The sequence below is a fragment of the Mirounga angustirostris genome, unplaced genomic scaffold, assembly GCF_029215605.1.
Source record: "Mirounga angustirostris isolate CCGP_5_RB_7025 unplaced genomic scaffold, mMirAng1.0.hap1 SCAF_4, whole genome shotgun sequence".
Classification (NCBI taxonomy): Eukaryota; Metazoa; Chordata; class Mammalia; order Carnivora; family Phocidae; genus Mirounga; species Mirounga angustirostris.
Window position 1 is genome coordinate 148,099,889 of NW_026991712.1, and position 22,782 is coordinate 148,122,670.

General features: G+C 37.8%; 1 protein-coding gene across 3 annotated transcripts in view; it reads right to left on the minus strand.

Annotated features, from left to right (window-relative positions):
* SCP2 (sterol carrier protein 2) overlaps positions 1–22,782 on the minus strand; it is a 107,080-nt gene that overhangs the window by 45,883 nt on the left and 38,415 nt on the right. For all 3 annotated transcript variants that reach the window (XM_045897672.2, XM_045897675.2, XM_045897674.3), the window contains exons 7-11: positions 19,463–19,526; positions 15,874–15,960; positions 14,374–14,524; positions 13,037–13,184; positions 3,511–3,618 (exon numbers count right to left, since the gene is read on the minus strand). In XM_045897672.2, the coding sequence (XP_045753628.1) occupies positions 3,511–3,618; positions 13,037–13,184; positions 14,374–14,524; positions 15,874–15,960; positions 19,463–19,526 (558 nt within the window). The remainder of the gene's footprint in view (positions 1–3,510; positions 3,619–13,036; positions 13,185–14,373; positions 14,525–15,873; positions 15,961–19,462; positions 19,527–22,782) is intronic.

Consider the following 22,782-nt stretch of genomic DNA (forward strand, 5'->3'; position numbering starts at 1 on the left):
GATGTGTCTAAGTATAAACCCCTTTGAGATATTCCTACTTGAAGTTTGTTGAACTTCTTGGACATGCATATAAAAGTTTTTTTCCTCAAGTTTGGGGAGTTATCAGTCGTTATTTCTTCAAATATTCTCTCTGTCCCTTTCATTCCTCTCCTTCTGGAGCCATTATTATGTGTATGTTGTTAGAGTTGCTGGGGTCCGACAGGTCTCTGAGGCTCTGTTCATTTTTCTTCATTCTTTTTTTTTTTTTTTCCTTCTATTCCTCAGCCTGGATAATTTCAACTGACCTACCTTGAAGTTTACTGATTTTTTCTGTCTGGTCAAATTTGGTGTTGAGCCCCTCTAGTGCATTTTTCATTCCAGTTACTATAATTCTCAATACCAGAATTTATTTGGTTCTTTTCTATCATTTCTACCTAGTAACTGATATTCTCTATTTGGTAATATATTGTGATATTTTCCTTTTATAGTTTCCTTTAATTCTTTGAATACTTAAGTAGATGATTGTCTTTGTCTAGTAAATCCAATGTCTGAGCTACCTCAATTTCTATTGACTACTTTCCTCCCCCTGTGTATGGGCCATACTTTCTTGTTTCTTTGCATGGCTCATAGGTTTTTTTTGAAAACTAGGTATTTTAAATAATATAATGTGGCAACTCTAGAAATCAGATTCTTCCCCTTTCCCACAGTTTGTTGTTGTTGTTGTTGACCTAGTGACATTTCCAAACTAATTCTGTAAAGTCTGTATTCTTTGTCACAACTGATCACTAAATTTTCTTCTTGGTTAGCTTAGTGGTTAGCTAATGGCTGGACAGAGATTTTCTTAAATGTCTGGAACTAGTAAGTCTCTCAGTCTTTGCTGAGGCTCTGTGTGTGTGTTGGGGCTCTCAGCTAGGCAGTTTACAACTTCACCTTAGCCTCTACTTCCTGCTTGCACAGAGCCCCAAGGTTAGCCAGAGATAAAGGTTAGGACCTTCTCAGGTCTTTTCTGAACATGCAGACAGCCTTGAACATACACACAGCCTTATGTATATACTTGATGTTCTAGATTCCCAGGGATATGTCAGATCTTTTCAAAGACCCCTATAGACATTTCATTCCTCAGCTTTTTCTTTTAAGTTTTTTGGTTGGGCTGTTTGCCCCAATTGTTATCAGCACCTCAGGGAGCTATGTTGTTAAGCCAGTTTTTGCTACTTGTTCTCAGCAAATGACTCTGAGAAAATACTGTTCGCACTGGCGCAAGTTCTCTGTCAGGTTACATAAAGACAAGCCTTTTAAGAATGGTTCACCAGGGAACTGCCAGACAGATCAAATAATGACAATTCTCTGAGAATAGGGCTTTGAAAGAGCTCCAATTCCATTTTGACTCCTCCAGTGCTGGCTAGGAGGATTGCAGGCTCTTGTTTTCAAGTCTACCATGGAGCTGGGGGAAGGGGGAGTGGTATTAGAGCAAGTCAAAATGCCATAAAGCTTAGTATTCTTATGGAGATTCACCTGTTTGTTTTTAAAAATGTTCCCCCAGATTGTTGTAAGTCTTTGGTTAATTTCCAAAGTTCTGTAAAAACTTGATCTTGACAGTTTTTACAAGTGTTCTTGGAACTTTTATAAAGGAGAGTATTTGTCAGGTGTTGTTATTCCATCACTCCCAACGATATCACTCTCATTCCCCTCATTTTCAGATTACTTTGAAATATATTAGATTGTTTAGAGAAATAATAACAATAGTATACTGTGGGGTTTACGATATATTCAGAAGTGCATGGATATATGCTGTTGTAAAAAGCCCTTACATCACAGGTGAAATAGCATAACATTAATTGAAGGTAGACTGTGGTTAATTTAAAGATGCATGTTGTACATCCTAGAGCAACCACTAAAAAATAAGAAAAAGAAATAATTCAACAGAAGAGAGAAAATAAAATACTATAAAATACCCAATTAATAAAAAGATAGTATGAAAAAGAGAAAAGACCAAAGAATAAACAAGACAAAATAAATAGCAAGGTAGCACATTATACTGCAACTATCTATGTGTGCATACCTGTCTACCTACCTCTTACTCTTTATCTACGTACATCTGTTTTTTCTACCAGGTTATAAACTTACTGAATTACAGTCATAAACAGAAACAAACCAAAGTTAATTGCTGTAATGAATACACTGTTCATTCTAACTTGTTTTGGAATTTACAATAATTTATAAAAATTTTAATTAATTAGGGCGCCTGGGTGGCTCTGCTGATTAAGCATCTGCCTTTGGCTCAGGTCATGATCCCAGGGTGCTGGGATTGAGTCCCACATTGGGCTCCCTGCTCAGCAGGGCATCTCCTTCTCCCTCTGCTCCTCCCTAAGCCCCTCCCCCTGCTCAAGCCTTTTCTCTCTCTCCCGAACTCTCACTCTCTCTCTTTCCTGATCTCTCGCTCTCTCAAATAAAATCTTTTTTTTTTTTAAGATTTTATTTATTTATTTGACAGAGAGAGACACAACGAGAGAGGGAACACAAGCAGGGGAAGTGGGAGAGGGAGAAGCAGGCTTCCTGCTGAGCAGGGAGCCTGATGCAGGGCTCGATCCCAGGACCCTGGGATCATGACCTGAGCCGAAGGCAGACGCTTAACCGTCTGAGCCACCCAGGCGCTCCTAAAATCTTTAAAAAAAATTTTTTTTATTAATTAATATATAAGACAATATGAAAAAAATACAAAGCTCACCTATCTTCATAACAATAAATCCCAGATTTTAGTGCTAAGTTATTTTATAAACTTCTTTGTACAATTTCATTTTACAATTAAGGAAACTAAAAGTTAAAGTGATTAATTGACTAATTAATCAAAACAGTCAATGGCCAGTCAGCAGTAGAGCCACAGTAAAATTCTTCTTCTTCTTCTTCTTTTTTTTTTAAAGATTTTATTTATTTATCTGACAGAGAGAGACACAGTGAGAGAAGGAACACAAGCAGGGGGAGCAACAAGGAGAAGCAGGCTTCCCGCTGAGCAAAGAGCCCGATGCAGGACTCAATCCCAGGACCCTGGGACCACGACCTGAGCCGAAGACAGACGCTTAATGACTGAGCCACCCAGGCGCCCCTAAAATTCTTATTTCATAACTTTTAGTCCAGCTCTCTCAAGAGAAAAAAAATTTCCATGTAACATCAACGACATACACAACTATATACAAATAATGTGCTCATTTCAAATTATTCTTATCCAGCAGGTTCTAGCAAGATCTCTATTTGGAAACATTTTAAGTTAAACTGTATACCTATTTGAAAATAACAAAACTTTAAAAATATACATACTGTTGAATTTAGAGTTTCAACTAATTCAAATTCTCATCAGTTATTACTGAAGTGCACTACACTTAAAGGAAAATTAAAAATACTATGACTAAACAATCACTTAAAGCACTGGCTACCAGGTTCAGAGAATACAATCTTTCATTCAAATCAATGGCTAAACCATTCATATTTATGTCAAAAATGATAACAAAAAATTAGGAAATCTGTGTGTAGTATTACCTGTAGCTCCCAGTGGATGTCCCTTTGAAATCAATCCGCCACTAGGATTTATGACCCACTTTCCTCCATAAGTATTATCTCCTCTATCAACCAGTCTTCCACCTTGTCCTAAAGAAGGAAAAATAATATTCATGAAGGTTAAAAATAACATTGGACCAGGGGCACCTGGGTGGCTCAGTTAAGCATCTGACACTTTTTTTTTTTTTTAATTTCAGAGAGAGAATGAGAGAGAGAGCACATGAGAGGGGGGAGGGTCAGAGGGAGAAGCAGATTCCCTGCTGAGCAGAGAGCCTGATGTGGGACTCGATCCCAGGACTCCAGGATCATGACCTGAGCCGAAGGCAGTCGCTTAACCAACTGAGCCACCCAGGTGCCCCAAGTGTCTGGCTCTTGATCTCAGCTCAGGTCTTGATCTCAGGGTTGTGAGTTCAAGCCCCACATTGGGCTCCACACTAGGCATGGAGCCTACTTAAAAAAAAAAACCACATGGGACTAAATGATATGTTTTGTTTTGTTTTTTAATTTCAATATAGCCAAGATTTTCTTATAGCAAACATTTCTTAACAGCTCAAACATTAAATTGATATAAGCACTTCTAAAAGTTACATAATAGGGGTGCCTGGGTGGCTCAGTGGGTTAAGCGGCTGACTCTTGATTTCAGCTCATGTCATGATCTCAGGGTTGTGAGATGGAGCCGGCATCAGGCTCCACACTGGGCATGGAACCTGCTTAAGATTCTCTCTCTCCCTCTTCCCCAGCCCCTCCCCCCTTGCTCATGCTCTCTCTCTGAAAAAGAAAAAAGTTACACAAAAAATATTGAGTAATAAAGGTTTATATTTTCAGAAAGTTTCATTCATGAAACAGAGCTCTTATTAGTTCCTAAGAATTCTCTAGCTTCCAAAATTGCTATAACTATAACAGAGATTCAGATACCTAAAGAATGAAACTGGATACAATACTATAACTAAATAATTATATCAGCTTTAAAAATCCACAATATTGCCCAATATATTCATTTCCATTTATTAAAAAGATTTTATTTATTTACTTGAGAGAGAAAGAGCACAGGGGGGAGGGGCAGAGAGGCAGAGGGAGAAGCAGACTCCCCATTGAGCAGGGAGCCCTATGGATATAGGGCGGGGGGGTGGGAGGGCACCTCATTCCCAGGACCCTGGGATCATGACCTGAGCCAAAGGCAGATGCTTAACCACCTGAACCACCCAGGTGCCCCCATTTCCATTTTCAATTGCACTGTTATATGTTATATAAACATTCTTAGTAAATGGAGGGTGCAGGGGGTGGGGTAAGGGCAGGGGACATGAAATGAAGGGAAGTGGCTGAAAATATTGTTAAACCATAAATGTAAGCTTAAAAGAAAATGAAAATTACATGCTTGGTGATTTCAACATTCCTATCAATTCTCTGGTGATTCTTCCAGGTGGTTAAGAAGTAAATTAAAATGCATGCATTATATAAAATATTCTTCTACACATATAATGAAGTGGAATCTCCAAAGAAAGATGATAAAGGCGGTTGTGGTGCTGTTAGAGGTGGCTAATAACTTTAAAGTACTCACTCTGTGTCAGGCCTTGTTCTAATTATTTTCCATATATTTACATAATTTAATTCTTAACCCTGAGAAGTAGGTAGTATCATTCTCATTTTATAGCTAAGTAACCAGCCCAAGGCAACAGCAGGGGATTGATCTAGGATTAATTATCAGATAGCCTGGCTCCATAGCCTGTGTTCTTAACCAAATATTTTATTGCCTTTAAAAACCAAAGAGTTGGGGCGTCTGGGTGGCTCAGTCGTTGAGCGTCTGCCTTCGGCTCAGGTCTGGATCCCAGGGTCCTGGGATCGAGCCCCGCGTCGGGCTCCCTGCTCTGCGGGAGGCCTGCTTCTCCCTCTCCCACTCCCCCTGCTTGTGTTCCCTCTCTCACTGTGTCTCTCTCTGTCAAATAAATAAAATCTTAAAAAAAAAAAAAAAAGACAGAGGTAAGGAGTTCACATTTTAAACCAAGTGACTGGAGAAGGCTTCCACTGAGAAGGTGACAATTGGTCAAAGACCTAAAGGGAATAAAGAAGCAAATCCTATGGGTATTTGAAGAAAGGCCCTGAGCTAGGAGTAAGCCTAGAGTGTTTGAACAAGGAGGCCAATGTAGCTGCCACAAAGTAAAAGAGTCAGAGATGTAGATGAAGAAAGCTGGGATGCTGTGAAGAGAATCCCTACCCCTCTGCCCTACATGCAACTGAAACATTCTATAGTGGTTTGCCATTTGGGTATTCATTCAGATAATGTTTTCCTACTAGGAATTACAAACTTTAAATACTTTTTAAACCTTAAAAATATTTAAAAACATATTAAAAGGGTGTGTTAGTCCCTACATTTTTCTTTACTAAAAAAAAAGAGTCAGAGATGTAGAAGTCAGAGAGATGGGAAAGGGGACTAAAGAGGACAGATCACATTTGGCTTTTACTTCTGAATGAGATGAACAGAGGAATGACATTGATCTGCTGTATGCTTTTTTTTTTTTTTTAAGATTTTATTTATCTATTTGACAGAGAGAGTTAGCGAGAGAGGGAACACAAGCAGGGGGAGTGGGAGAGGGAGAAGCAGGCTTCCCACTGAGCAGAGAGCCTGATGCGGGGCTCGATCCCAGGACCCTGGGATCATGACCTGAGCCAAAGGCAGACACTTAACCATCTGAGCCACCCAGCCGCCCCTGCTGTATGCTTTTAACAGGATCATTAAAGATTCATTGTAGAGAATAGACTGTAAGGAGACCTGGTAGGAGCAGACCAGTTATGAGACTACTATAATAATGTAAATGAGAAATAATGGTGGTCTGGACTAGGCTGTTAGTGATAAAGAGTGGTAAGATACAGTTATATTCTGGATATATTTAGAAGGTAGAGTCAATAGCCAATAGGACTTAGAGATGGATTCAATGAGAGCCGCCAGAGAAAGAGAGGAACTGGAGCAACTGTAGGATGGGGAAGACTGAGGAAGGAAGAAGTTTGGGTCACATCAGAAACTCAATTTGGACTTAGGTTTGAGATACTCATAAGATATCCAAAAAACCTCTGAAAATTAGGCAGCTGGACATATGAGTCTAGAGATCAGGGAAGTGGTTTAAGATTGGGATATAATTTTACAAATCATCATTATATGTCAAAATATATACATATTTAAAACCTTGAAATTGGGTTCCAGTTCTGCTAAGGCAGCATATATTCACTATAGCCTGTGTCTCCTACTGTTTACAACTGAAAACACTGGATAAATACAAAAAACAACTACCTGAAGACTCTGAAAAGTAAACAAAAGCAGGGGAATCATGGAGGGAGTTAAAACATGGAGAAGCCGCTACACAAGGATGAGTTCCAAGTTTTCTCTTTTTAGGCTCTCTTAACAGCTTTGCTCCAAGGGTAAGCAGAGTCCTGGAGCAGACTGGCAGCAGGGCAGCACAGGTAGCTAAAAGTCTAACAAAAACCCCATCTTTCTGGGTGCCTGGGTGGCTCAGTTGGTTAAGCGACTGCCTTCGGCTCAGGTCATGATCCTGGAGTCCCTGGATCGAGTCCCGCATCGGCTCCCTGCTCAGCAGGGAGTCTGCTTCTCCCTCTGACCCTCCCCCCTCTCATGTGCTCTCTCTCTCATTCTCTCTCTCAAATAAATAAATAAAATCTTTAAAAAAAACAAAAAACAAAACAAAACAAAAAAAAACCATCTTTCTAACCAGAGAGACTAGGAAAAGAAATCCATACAGGTCAGAGAGTAAGAGTAAGCTCACAGTGGAAAGAGCCAGAGAAGAGGATCCCTTATTTCTGTGTATGGACTTACAAATCTCAGGCTCACTCTTCAGCTAAGTATGAATAGGATAGACCCAAAGCCACACAGCAAAGGCTTGGAGAACTGAACAGAGACTTTAACCACGACCCACAGAAGGCAAGACAGAAAGTGTCTGAACACAACTGGGTTGACTGCTTGCTAAAACAAAAACATGAACATTCTCTAGAAGATCTATACAATGTAACAATCACCTGTCCCCAATACAATCCAAAATTAACACAGAAAAGAACCAGGAAAAGGAAAGTGTGACCAGCTCTCAAGGGAAAAAATAATCAACAGATGCAAAACCCGAGAAGCCCCAGATCATAGAATTATCAGACAAAGACAAAAATAACCATTTGGACTATGAGGTAAGGAAAACACAGTAAAAATGAATAAAAAGATATGAGTTCTCAGCAAAGAAATGGAACCTATGAAATGAGCCAAATGTAAATCTTAGAATTGAAAATGCAATATTTAAAATAAAAAACTCACTACAGATGGGTTCAAGAAGAAGTTTCAAGAAGAAGGCAGAAGAAGGCAGACGCTTAACAACTGAGCCATCCAGGCGCCCCATGAAAAAATTATTATTATTATTTTTAAAGATTTTATTTATTTATTTGACAGAGAGAGACACAGCGAGAGAGGGAACACAAGCAGGGGGAGTGGGAGAGGGAGAAGCAGGCTCCCCACAGAGCAGGGAGCCCGATGCGGGACTCGATCCCAGGACCCTGGGATCATGACCTGAGCCGAAGGCAGTCGCCTAACCAACTGAGCCACCCAGGCGCCCCCATGAAAAAATTATTAATAAAATACTTTACATTCTATTTTTCATTTTAAGTCTTCAAAATCCAATGTGTACTTCACACAACACATCTCAATTTGGACTAGCCACATTTCAAGGATTCAATGGTCACATCTAGTTAATAGCTACTGTATTAGACAGCATAGGTTTAAACACTCCAGTTAAAAGGCAGAAATTGACAAAGGATAAAAAACAATACACTTTGCCTATAAAAGATACACCTTATACAGATAAATAACATAAATAGTTGAGAGCAAAAGAGTAGAAAAGAATATATCATGCAAATAGTAAGCGTAAGAATACTGGAGTGGCTATTTTATTTATTTATTTTTTGAGAGAGAGAGAGAGAGAGAGAGTGGGTGGGGGAGGGTAGAGGAAAAGGGAGAGAGAATCTTAAGCAGGCTCCACGCTCAGTGCAGAGCCTGAGATCATGACCTGAGCCGAAATCAAGAGTTGGACTTCAACTGACTAAGCCACCCCGGTGCCTCTGGAGAGGCTATTTTAGTCAGATAAAAGAGACTTCTAAACAAAGAATATAACCAGACATAAAGTAAGATATTTCATAATGAAAAAATGGAAGACATACAACTATAAATGCACTTGTGCTTTATAACAAAGCCTCAAAATAAATGAAGCAAAAATTGACAGAACTAAAGGGGAAAGAGACAATTCAACAATTAATAGAAGAGATTTTAATACTCCTCTCTCAGTAACTGATAGAGCAAAACAAATAAATCACTAGAGACATAGATCTGAAAATCCTATCAATCATCTCAATTTAGTTGACATGTTGAGAACACTACATCTAATAACTGCAGAATCTGCATTATTTTCCAAGTGCATATTTATAAATTCACCAATAATATATACCATATGTTGAGCCATTAGATAAAATTCCATAAATCTGAAAGGATCAAAATCAAAGTGTATTCTCTGACCACAGCAGAATTAAATTAGAGAGCAATAACAGTAAGATACCCAGGAAAATTCCAAATACCTGGATATTAAATAGCACACTTCTTCTTCTTTTTTTTTTTTAAATGCATTTGATTTTTATTTATTTGTCAGAGAGAGAGAGAGCATAAGCAGGGGGAGCAGCAGAGGGAGAGAGAGAAGCAGGCTCCTCACTGAGCAAGGAGCCCGATGTGGGACTCGATGCCAGCACCCTGGGATCATGACCTGAGCCAAAGGCAGACGCTTAACGACTGAGCCACCCAGGCGTCCCTAAATAGCACACTTCTAAATAATTTACAGGTCAAAGACAAAATTATAAGAACATTAAAAATGTTTTGAACTGGGGATGCCTGGGTGGCTCAGTCGGTTAAGCATCTGCCTTGGGCTGAGTCATAATTCCAGGGTCCTGGGATCGAGTTTCATGATGGGCTCCTTGCTCAGCGGGGAGCCTGCTTCTCCCTCTGCCTGCCGCTCCCCCTGCTTGTGCTCTCTCTTTCTCTGATAAATAAAATCTTTAAAAAGTATATTTTGGGGCACCTGGGTGGCTCAGATGGTTAAGCGTCTGCCTTCGGCTCAGGTCATGATCCCAGGGTCCTGGGATCGAGTCCCACATCGGGCTCCCTGCTCCTTGGGAACCTGCTTCTCCCTCTGCCTCTCTCTCTCTGTCTCTCATGAATAAATAAATAAAATCTTTAAAAAAAAAAAAGTATATTTTGAGCTGAATAATGATGAAATATATTAAATTTTATAGAAGGTAGCTAAAATACTACTTAGAGGAAAGCATACAGCTTTAAATACTTATATGAGAAAAGGAGAAAGATCTAAAATAAATGACCTAAGGTTCTCCTGTAAGAAACTTAAAAGAAGAAAACCAAAGTAAACCCAAAGTAAGTTAAAGGAAGGAAAAAAAAAAGAGCAGAAATCAATGAAATGGAAAAATAGACAATAAAGAAAATTAACAAAGCCAAAGCTGAATCTTGTTAAAGCTCAACAAAACTGACAAATATCTAGCTAGACAGATCAAGAAAAAAAAGGAAAAAGAACACCAATCACCAATACAAGGAATAAAAAAGAAGTTATCACCATAGACCCTATAGACATTAAAAGAATAATAAAAGAATACTTTGCGCAAATTTCGCCAATAAATTTGACAACAATGAAATGGGTAAATTTCTTTAAAAATATAACTTACAAAAATTGATAGACCCTGGAAGAAACAGAAAATCTGAATAGGCCCATCTCTATTAGCCAATTTTCACTTATCAAAAACTTTCCCAAAAAGAAACCTGAAAAGCATTTGATTATACTGGTAAATTCTATGAAACAGTCAAGGAAGAACTAACACTAATCTTACACAAACTTTTTCAGAAAATACAGAATGAATGGTCACTGCTCAATTTGTTTTCTGAGACCAGCATAACTTTAATACCAAAACCAGGGAAAGAAGAAAACTACAGACTTTCTCTGTCTGACTTATTTTATTTAGCATAATACCCTCTACATCTATCCATGTTGTCACAAATGGCAAGATCTCATTCTTTTTTTATGGCTGAGTAATATTCCATTGTGTTTATATACACAGAAACCCCCTCCCCACACACACACCCCCACGCACACGCGCGCACACACACACACACACACACACACCCTGCATCTTTATCCAGTCATCTATTGATGGACACAGGTTGCTCCCATATTGTGGCTATAGTAACTAACACTGCAATAAACATGGGGTGCAAATATCTTTTCAAATTAGTGTTTTTGCTTTCTTTGGATAAATATCTAGTAGTGGAATTACTGAATTGTATGATATTTCTATTTTTTAATTTTTTGAGGAACTTCCATGCTGTCTCCACAGTGATTGTACCAATTTACATTCCTATCAAAAGTGCATGAGTGTTGGGCTCCTGGGTGGCTCAGTTGGTTAAGTGACTGCCTTCAGCTCAGGTCATGATCCTGGAGTCCCGGGATCAAGTCCCGCATCGGGCTTCCTGCTCGGCAGGGAGTCTGCTTCTCCCTCTGACCCTCCCCTCTCTCATGTGCTCTCTCTTATTCTCTCTCTCTCAAATAAATAAATAAAATCTTTAAAAAAAAAGTGCATGAGTGTTCCCTTTTCTCTACATCCTTGCCAACACTTATTTTTTATCTTTTTGATATTTGCTATTTTGACTAATTGTGATTTTAATTTGCATTTCCCTGATGATTACTGATGTTCAGCATCTTTTTATGTATCTGTTGGACATCTGCATGTTTTCTTTGGAAAAATGTTTATTCAGGTCCTCTGCTCATTTTTCAATTGGATTATTTGGGGGTTTTGATGTTGAGTTGTATAAGTTCTTTATATATCTTGGATATTTAACCCCTTATCAGATATATCATTTGCAAATATCTTCTCCCATCCAGAAGTTGCCATTTTGTTTTGTTGATGGTTCCCTTTGCTTAATTGTGGTGTAGTCTCAATAGTTTATTGTTGCTTTTGTTTCTCTTCCCTGAGGAGACATATCCATAAAAATACTGCTAAGGCTAATGTGTCCAAGAAATTACTGCCTTTGTTTTGTTTTAAAAGATTTATGGTTTCAGGTCTCAACTTTAGGTCTTTAATCCATTTTGAGTTTATTTCTGTGTATGGTATAAGACAGTGGTTCAGTTTTCCCAGCACTACTTATCTAAGAAACTGTCTTTTCCCATTATACAGTCTTGCCTCCTTTGTTGTAGATTAATTGACCATACAAGTGTGAGTTTATTTCTGGGCTCTCCTGTTCAGTGATCTATATGCCTATTTTTCTGCCAATACCATACTGCTTTGATTACTATAACTTTGTAGTCTATCTTGAAATCTGAGACTGTGATACCTCCAGCTTTGTTCTTCTTTCTCAAGACTGTTTTGGCTATTTGGAGTCTTTTGTGGTTCTATACAAATTTTAGGAATATCTGTTCTAGTTCTGTGAAAAACACTACTGGTATTTTGATAAGGATTGCATTGGATCTATAGATTTCTTCAGGTAGTATGAATATTTTGACAATATTAATTCTTCCAATCCATGAGCATGGTATATCTCTTCAGTTGTTTGTGTCATCTTCAATTTCTTTCATCTATGTCTTACAGTTTTCAGAGTATAAAACACTTTCATCTCCTTGGTTAAATTTATTCCTAGGTATTTTATTCTTTTTGGTATAATTTAAATGGAATTGTTTCCTTAATTTCTATTTCTGCTACTTCATTATGAGTGTATAGAAATGCAACAGATTTCTGTATATTAATTTTGTATCCTGCAACTTTCCTGAACTCATTTATCAGTTCTAATAGTTTTTCTTTAGTGGGATCTTTAGAGTATTCTATATATAGTATCATGTCATTTGCAAATAGTGACAATTTCACTTCTTCCTTACCAATCTGGATGTCTTTTATTTCTTTTTCTTATCTGATTGCTGCAGGACACACAATACTCTTTTCAGTGGCTGAGATGTTTAAAACTGTTGGTGAGGATGTGAAGCAACTAAAACTCTCATACACTACTGATATTAATGAAAAATAATACAACCACTTTGGAAATGAAAAGAAAAAAAATCCTCCAGATCTCAACAACCAGTTTTTCCATTTTCCTTTCTGCAAGTATTTATTCAAACACAATATGAAATATTTGGAATTACCTATGTAATTTTTATCCTTTTTTTTTTTTTTTTACTTAATGGTTCATAATAAGTACCCCTGATTTACATAATACAAATTATTTGTATAATCTGTTATCTCAGTGTTGGTATTGTCCAAGACCTGTTCTAAAAAGTCTAGTATCAAGATAGCTTACATTCACTTTGCACAGTACGGCAGAGCCAACGTGGAGGTAAAAGCAATTAGTGAATTCTTCTTTTTAATGGCAAAAATGAAATTTCCTCAGTGAAATTTACTAAGTTAATCTAAATCTCACCAAAGATATTACCTTCTGGACAGAGTCCCAGGGCTTCATAAGTAAGGAGTTCATTGACAGAAAAGCAATCATGAAGTTCTATAACATCAATATCATTTGGTCTCAGGCCAGATTTCTCATAGCACTTTCTGGCAGCTTCTTTACTCATATCAAAGCCAACCTAAAACCAAAACCACATATAAATAAATTAAGGGCATCAAAACTGGGACTTTTATATAAGATTCATAAGAGATTAATATGTATAACCTTTAATAGCTGAAAATTGAATGGACATATTGAAATCTCAGTTGATTCTATATTACACAGAAAGTCAAAATAAAAGAATACTCAGAATGGAGAATGTACATATTGAATTCTGTACTATAAAGAACAGAATTTTAAATAAGATATATAAAAAGGACTTATAATTCCTCGGGCCATATCTTGTGCAGTTACAAAAATTCTTATCAAACCACAATATGTTGTTGTGGTAAATAGGTTGGAAGAGATAGATCAATAGATCATTATGACTCAGATACACTAAAAACTATGAGGAATTTCTACATGAAAATAAACAATCTTCATTTAAAAAAATCATATAGGATACGATTTTTCCAAATCCTTGATCTTAACACCCCTTTGCCCTCAGATAATAACAAGTCAACTTTTCTCCAAGGAATAAAATTGTGGTGTAAATGTACTGTACTCAGAAAACCTGAGATGTTCTATCTCAGCCACATCCCAGCTTTGTGATCTTGGGCAAGTTATAGAGACATTTTCAAATTCAAAGCATTGTTGCAATATCATTTTGTAAACTCTAATTACCTTTTGATTATATATGTGCATATATATGCACCTTTGCATTTCTTTAATATGTATGTGTGTATCTTCAAATATTCAACTAACTCTGTCTGATTTCTCATTTTTTTAACTTCCTCCATATTTACTCAATCTTTAATCAGCGTTTTTAAAGTGCTAAGGGTCAAGAAAGTTCCCTGAAAATATCCTTGTTTTTCCCTCAGCTGTGTAAGAAAGGAGCTCTGGGCATATCCAGTCAACTCAAAAAGAAAAAAGCCCACCAAAATAGCACGTTTAGTTAGTTAAAAATGCATGCGTGGCTCTATCACAAGAAGCATATGTTCTCATCAGTTTTTTTCCCTTAACAGATTCTTAAGGATGGGTTATAATACTAAATTTTCTGGACTGATTTTTTTTTCAAGTAAATAACTTCTAGAGCGAATGACAACATGATGTCACCTTAAAATTTTTAAACAGAAATCCCTCAATTGATAAATAAAATAGAATCTCAGACATACCCTATATGTTGGCTAATTGAACTTAATTTAAAAAAAAAAGCATCTCAGACATACCATTTTAATAATGCTTTTGTCTTCAAATGAGCTTGGCAAATCAGTTACCATCTCTTGTGCCAAAATTTCCACAGCTTTGGATTCCAGGCCATACTTCCGTACAAATATTTCACTAGCCAAAATTGCCGCTGCAGCACCATCTGAAGTGGGACTAAGAGGAGGTAACAACAATTATTTACACCCAGTCTACCTCTATCCTAGGATTATAGACTAGGAGTTCTTTCTATGTGGAAAGAAAAACTGAGGATGTTTGCTCGTCATTGCACTGTCTTCATTGTGAAATCTACAGTTAAAAATTATACATGCTTCCCACTTGAGGACTGAACCTCTATCAGAACTTAAATACTATCAGTCACTGCTTGGTCTCTAAGAGTCTCTCCCAAAAAGTTCTCATTGCAAAGAACCCTGGATTAGCCTCTGCCGATGCATAAGACAGCTCAGAGTGACTTCTGAGGAGTCCACAGGTTATTTTTATCCTAGTACAATAAAAATTCCACTATAGGCCTAATTAGCTCCAGCTTTGCTGTTTCCCAAATAACCAGTCATGGAATCCTTTTGAAAACTGGGAAAAGATGGGATACAGATACCAGAAAGTCCAAACCAGAAAGTGGTTTAGTTAAGACTTTGGTGATCTCCTCAAAATAGCTCTTTTCCTTATAGCAAGCTGTAAAGGAAAGTGGCAGACACAAAAAGCCTTCCCTGAGTTCAGCTGGATTTATAAATGGGCAGACCTTCATATTGCAACAGATAAAAGCTGACTCCGTTTGTTCACTTGCATGCTAGCCAGTTATCTTCCAGGAGACAGATATTGTTGAGCAATTTTCAAGATGCAACTATTACCATTATTAGAGCTATTTTCTCTTGTTTTTCATTTTTCTTGTTTCACATTTACTCTTAGTTACTATAATTGAGTAACATTTCCTAAGGTAGAAGCATACAGCAGAGAAAACAAAACGCTTAAGGGAGAAACTCTGGACTCCACTGGCCTCCTAAGCCACATTTACATGAATAAAATACAATTTTTAAAAAGTAGGTAGAACTCATGAAAGAAGGAAATAAAATACAGAATTTTCCAAGAGAAAAGACAGTCTGTCTCTAGATATGAATAAGAAGTACAGGTCCTCCCTCCAGAGTGAGGACACATTAGCAGGAGTGCTGCAGAAGTAGATACAGATACAGATTTACCCAGACACAAAGCCTAAGGTTTACCTAAGGCGGGGGGGAGGGAGCAATTATTTTTCTCTATTAAATATTAAAATGTGGGGGCACCTTGGTGGCTCAGTCAGTTGAGCATCCGACTCTTGGTTTCAGCTCAGGTCATGATTTCATGGGTCGTGGGATCCAGCCCCACACTGGGCTCCGCACTCAGCAGGGAGCCTGCTTGAAGATTCTCTCTCGCTGCAATCTCCCTCCCCTCCACTCTCTCTCTCAAATAAATAAATAAATCTTTTTAAAAAATAAATAAATGAATAAATAAATATTAAAATGTGGTTTTCTTACCAACATTGTAAGACAGTCAAATAATCAAAAACTTCTCGAGATGTCATCACTTCGTCTAAACTGTATTCCTGTTGGAACTGGGAATGCCTAAGTACAAAATAAGTAGTTACAGAATCGGAGGTAGCAATAACAATTTTGTTGAAAATATTCTGATCCAAAAGTCAGAGAATAATATGTAAATATTGTTTTTACAACCAAAAGACAGGCTTTTATGAAGTTTCAACCTTTAATATAAGTTGTTTGAATTGAAGTTTTTAAAAATCTAATCTCCAAAATACCATATGCTGTATAATAAAAAATTTGTCTAATCTTTGTCCTGGGTTCCTAGCATAGAGCTTCTATAACCCTTGCAATTTTCTGAGTTATAGGAGTGTCTCTGTTATGCTAATAGGGTGACTCATAGTGGGCCCCTTGTTAACTGGGGAGGGGAAGAGGGAAGGCAAGGGGCTGGTCACCCAGAAACACCAACCATGTGAATACAGGACTAGGACTCTTGAGTCACTTTGACTGCTGAGGAGAAGGGAGGGGGCTGGAGATTGAGTTCAGTCATGTGGCCAATGATTTAATCAAGTATGCCTGCATAATAAAGCCCCAATTAAAAACTCTGGACACTGAAGCTTGGGTGAGTACCTTCATATATCAGGAGATTGATGTGTCCCGACTCCATGGGAAGAGGGTACAGAAACTCAGCTTTAGGAATTCTCTCAGACATTACCCTTTGTGCCTCTTTATTTGGCTGTTCCTGAGTTGTATCCTTTATAATAATACTGTAATCATACGTATAACACTTTCCTGAGTTCTGTGAGTAACTCTAGTGAATTATCAAACGTGAGTGATCATGGAAACCCCTGAATTTACAGTCAGTTGGTCAGAAGTACAGGTGGCCTGGGGACCCTACTTGTGGCTGCCATCTTAAGCGAGGGCAGTCTTGTGGAGGACTAAGTCCTTAATTCAGGGGTCTGCATCAACTCGAGTGGTTAGTGACAGAATTGAATTGCAGTACACCTAGTAGGTGTCAGATCAGTTGGGGGTTAAATAGGATACCATTTTTTCCCCCCTGGAGAATTATTAAATACTAGTTCCTTATAAGCAAAACAAGGGTGCCTGGGTGGCTCAGTCGGTTAAGCGTCTGCCTTCAGCTCAGGTCATGATCCCACGGTCCTGGGATTGAGCCCCATGTCAGGCTCCTGCTTAGCAGGGAGTCTGCCTCTCCCTCTCCCTCTGCCCCTCCATCCCTCTCATGCTCTCTCTATCTCTATCTCTATCTCTCCCTCTCAAATAAATAAAATATTTTAAAAAATAAAAAAATAAAAATAAAATCAGATGGTTTCAGAAACTGCTCTGGCACAAATAACAGAAACAGCAGACACCACAAAGGAGATTCTAAAAGCAAATTTCAACTGGTATGGAAATTAATAAGCAATTCAAATGTTTAGAAATAAAGCCCATGTAACTTAGATCTGTATACTAGTATCTGTACCTCTGCTTCTAAAGTTAACTTTGACCATCACCAACTTCCAAAAACACCTAATTTGTGCCAGATCCTGTGCTAGGCTCATGGGATATGGGTATGTCCCATGGGTCCTTACCCTCAAGGAATTCAGTCTGAATTTGTGCCAAACAAATATAATATGATAAATATGACGACAGAGATGTTATACAGGGGGGCACCTGGGTGGCTCAGTCAGTTAAGCATGTGACTCTTGGTTTTGGCTCAGGTCATTATCTCAAGGTCATGGGATCAAGCCCTGCATTGGGCTCTGAGCTCAGCAAGGAGTCTGCTAAAGTTTCTCCCTCTCCCTCCACCCTTCCCTGTACTTGTTTTCTCTCTCTCTCTAATAAGTAAATAAATCTTAAAAAAAAAAAAAAAAGATGTTAAGAGAAGTAATGACATTTGGGTTGGGGATTGATGGGTAAGTAGATATTCACCAAGCAAAAGAACGGCAAAAGGATATTCCACGGAGAGCTAACAGGCTAAGTAAAAACACAAAAGTGAGTATTATATACTATACTTAGGGGGAAAAAAGTAATCTGGTGAGGCTAGAGATTGGGAATAGCCAGAAAGTGGCAGGAAATAAGACTGGCAAAGTAGAGTGGGCCAAATTATAACAATCTTATTATCTCATATGAAGGAATTTGTATTTTATCATGTAAGTAATGAAAATTCACTAAAGCTTTTGCAATACCTTTACATCTTTCATAAAATATCCTTTGATCTAGGGCATGGGATTAGATATTACTTGTTAATTAAGTATGCCCTGAACTCAAACATCAATTTAAAATTAGGAGAATCAGGAGAACGAGCAGTAGCATGAAATATTAGAAATATGTGGTAATGAGGGGCGCCTGGGTGGCTCAGTTGGTTAAGCGACTGCCTTCAGCTCAGGTCATGATCCTGGAGTCCCGGGATTGAGTCCCGCATCGGGCTCCCTGCTTGGTGGGGAGTCTGCTTCTCCCTCTGGCCCTCCTCCCTCTCATGCTCTCTGTCTCTCATTCTCTCTGTCTCAAATAAAAATAAATAAAATCTTAAAAAAAAAAAAAAAAAGAAATATGTGGTAATGATCCATTTGTGGTATAAAATATTCCTTGTCATGGTTTTATGTTAGTAAATATGACAAAATTTGTTTAATAGTTCAGAAACAATTTACTGAGCACCTATCATGTTCCAAGATCCCTGCTAAGCATTAAGATCAGGAAGAGATGGCTCTGGTCCTCAAGGAGTTTACAATCTAGTAGGAGGAAATATAAACATTATTTTACCACTACTTAGAATGATCCTGTGCAAGTTGCTTCATTTCTGTAAACCTCATTTTCCTTATCTATAAAATGAGAATAAAAATATCTACCTTATAGGGTCCTTGAGAGGATTAAATCAAAATGTACATAAAAATACCTAGCACAGTGACACACAGTTGGCATTTAATAAAGCTAGTTATTACTCTCTTATTGCCTAGTGGTATTGCTTTTGTAGAGATTAATTCAATTGCCAGTGAACCAATTTTATTCAGCAACCATTAAGTACATGCTATAACCCTGGCGTTGCAGTAGGCACGAGGGATTCAAAGATGAATGATCTGTAATAAACAAGATGTAATTTTACTTCAGATCATTTAGGATATAATAATCATATTATTCTACCAGAATAAGAGTTAATGACACTGACATAATTAAAACACATTACTAAAGTAATACAAATATTTAATAGAAAGTAATTAAAATGGCTACTAATAGGCATTTTATGAACACTTTAAGAAAAGTTTTAAGGAATGGTTTAAAATGGTCACTGGTTATTTTCAACCAAAATTATCACAAAAATTTCAATACTGCAGTTGCAATGTATGACCAATTACATCTTTAACAACAACCATTCACACTCTTTTGTAAACTTAAATGGCATCCTAAATACAAACAGACCCAAAACTAAAACTGTAGTCAAAAGTTTACTTGGGCCAAGCCTTTTATCTGAAAGACTATAAAACATTCTAGTTAATATCTTTGAGGTCTTGCATTTACCTTTCAAGTATAAAGTTATATATTACATAGCAGGATAACCCAGATTTTCACTATTTCATATTTCCAAAATACTTACGGGTTATTAACTGAATGTTTATGATTTTTCCATCCAATTTTTGCAAACTGTTCAACTTTTGTTCCTGTAGGGAAACCAAACATCTATTAGTGGGTCAATGCCTTCCTATTGCTTATTAACAAACGTTGCAATGGTACTCAGTGTCCTGCCAAATATTTCTACCTTTTCCCTGGTACACATTATCAGTACTGACAACTTCAACACTGATCCCTCACATAAATACTTCTTTAATTAAACTTGAGTATAGTTGAATCCACTAATAAGCATATGACATGAAAACAGTTCAAACTGGCCAATTCTACCTAGTATAACTAGAGTCCAATTTCAAAAAACAGAAAATATAGCCTGGGATTAACAGTGGATATAAGGCAGGAAAGCACTGCCAGAAATTTTTCAAGGAGTCTGCCAAAGCATCCCAATGCTCCTAGATTAAGTGAATTTTACAACTCACATCCTCCAGGACCTGATCCTTCTCCTTCCTTATGATAAGGCAAAAGGGTTTTCAGAAAAGTTACAGCATAACAAGAAATATGTATGTTTTTAAATTCCTTAACAGAAAGCTTAAAGATTAGTGTCAGGAAAACAAAAGCATACATTAAGAAAGTAAAATATGAAAAAAATTTTACTACTTTTTTTTTAAAGATTTTGTATTTATTCAATTGAGAGAGAGTGCGAGCGAGCGAGAGAGAGCAAGAGTGCGAGCAGGGAGGAGGGTCTGAGGGAGAGGGAAAAGCAGACTCCCTACTGAGCAGGGTGCCCAACCCAGAGCTCAATCCCAAGACCTCAGGTTCATGACCTGAGCTGAAGGCAGATGCTTAACCAACTGAGCCACCCAAGCGCCCCCCCCCCTCTTTTTTTACTACTTTTAAAAAGACAAAGCAGCATAAGATAGGTTTTGAATCCTGCTTTAGAGCCAGAAAGGCCAAAGACAGAAAAAGTCCACTGACAGGAGCTGATAATGTTATGTTAATGCATGGCACAGGAAAATGAAGAGTTCCCATTTCTGCTTCATCTCTATCTCCTCTGTCAGGAGGATGATCTTCAGAGCAGGAATGACATACATATAATTCAGCAAATCTTGAAGAAAGTAGAGTCCATATTAGTGATCTCATACCAATAAAAGTGATGATCAGGAGGCAGCCAATATGGATTTAGTAAGAACAAGCCATAGTAGATTTATATCTTTTTTTGATTGGTTTGACTGGTAGATCAGATGAAACACAGTATCTGTGTATCAGCAAGAAAATTAAAATTCTTAGGACATCTTTTGGGACAAGGTAAGGAAATACTATAGTGTGGGTTTTGGTTTTTCTTTTGTTTGGGGGGAGCACTTTGATGTTACTAAAAAATGAGGGGGGACACCTGGGTGGCTCAGTCGGTTAAGCGTCTGCCTTCAGCTCAGGTCATGATCCCAGGGTCCTAGGATCGAGTTCCGTATGGGGCTCCCTGCTCAGCAGGGAGCCTGCTTCTCCCTCTGCCTGCAGCTCCCCTTGCTTGTGCTCACTCTCTCTCTCTGACAAATAAATAAAATCTTTTAAAAAAATAAAAATTAAATAAAAATTTAAAAATGAGGGTTCTTCTGTCAAATAAGTTTAGATAATACTGGGTTAAACAAAGTTAAACATATTTCTTTATAGCAAGACACTCAGAGCCTTTATTATTATTACATGTGTATTATGTCTAAAAGGGGGTTAAAGGGGGACACCTGGGTGGCTCAGTCAGTTAAGTGTCTACCCTCGGCTCAGGTCATGATCCCAGAGTCCTGGGATTGAGTCCTGCATCAGGCTCCCTGCTCAATGGGGAGTCTGCTTCTCCCTCTGCCCCTCCCCCCATGCATGCTTGCTCTTTCTTTCTCTCTCTCAAAAATAAATAAATAAAATCTTTAAAAATAAAATAAAATTAAAAAATAAAACTACCACCGGGAAGAGAAAGACTTCCCCACAAATGTGAAAATACGGAACAATATTACTACATATCAAAGCATGACTGCAGGAAGGGTCTGAAAAGTACAGCAAATTCAAGGTGGTAATCTTTGAAAAGCATAGCTCTGGGAGAAAAAAGGGGACAAAAAGAAAGGGAAAGGTGTCCTTTGGTAGCTGGATGGTGAAAGAGGAAAGAAGCAAAAGGGGAAATCTTTAGGGTCCTGCAAGACAAAAAAGAGAGAGAGAGACAGAAATCAGAGGACACACAACCCATCTTTCAAAAAAAATCCACTACAGATATAAGACATTACTACACTGACATAAGAGGGAGCCATAGAACCAGGAATCACCCCAAATCACAATGCAATAAAAAACTAATTAAGTAATTCCATTTAAATGAAATGTTCAGAATATGCAAATCCATAAAAACAGAAAGCAGACAGTGGTTGCCAAGGAGGAGAGGAGAGGGAGAGGGTAATGGAGAGGACCGCTAATGGGTATGGGGTTTCCTTTTGGGGTGATGAAAATGTTCTGAAATTAGGTAGTGGCAATGGTTGCACAACTCTGAATATAGTAAAAATCACTGAATTGTACACTTTAAAAGAGTGACTTTTATGGGATGTGAATTATATCTCAATAAAGTTGTCATTAAAAAGAAAGAAAATGGGGACGCCTGGGTGGCTCAGTTGGTTAGGCGACTGCCTTCGGCTCAGGTCATGATCCTGGAGTCCCGGGATCGAGTCCCACATCGGGCTCCCTGCTCGGCAGGGAGTCTGCTTCTCCCTCTGACCCTCCCCCCTCTCATGCTCTCTCTATCTCATTCTCTCTCTCAAATAAATAAACAAAATCTTAAAAAAAAAAAAAGAAAATGTATTAAATTTCCAACTCAAAAACTAGAAAAACAACAACTGAAGTAAACTAAAAGAAAGCACAAAGAAGATAAAAGCAGAAATTAATTTGGTAAAGAATAAAAAGAGCAGACATAATCAAGATCCTGTTATTTTGAAAAATTTAACAAATAAACTACTACTAATTTAAAAGGAAAGCAGGAATACACAAAAATAAGAAATAACAAGAGAGGGGCACCTGGGTGGCTCAGCTGGTTGAGCATCTGACTCGGTTTCAGCTCAGGTCGTGATCTCAGAGTCTTGGGATCGAGCCGCAAAACAGGCTCACCACTCAGTGGGGAGTCTGCTTGAGATTCTTTCCCTCTTCCTCTGCCCCTCCCCCTGCTCATGCTCACACACTCTCTCTATCTCTCTCTCAAATAAATAAATAAATCTTTAAAAAAAATAACAAGAGGTAAATACCATTGATAGAAACAAGTTTTAAAGTTGTAAAAGACTACTTTTCAGACTTCTATACAAAGATTTGGAAATCTAAATGAAATGGATAATT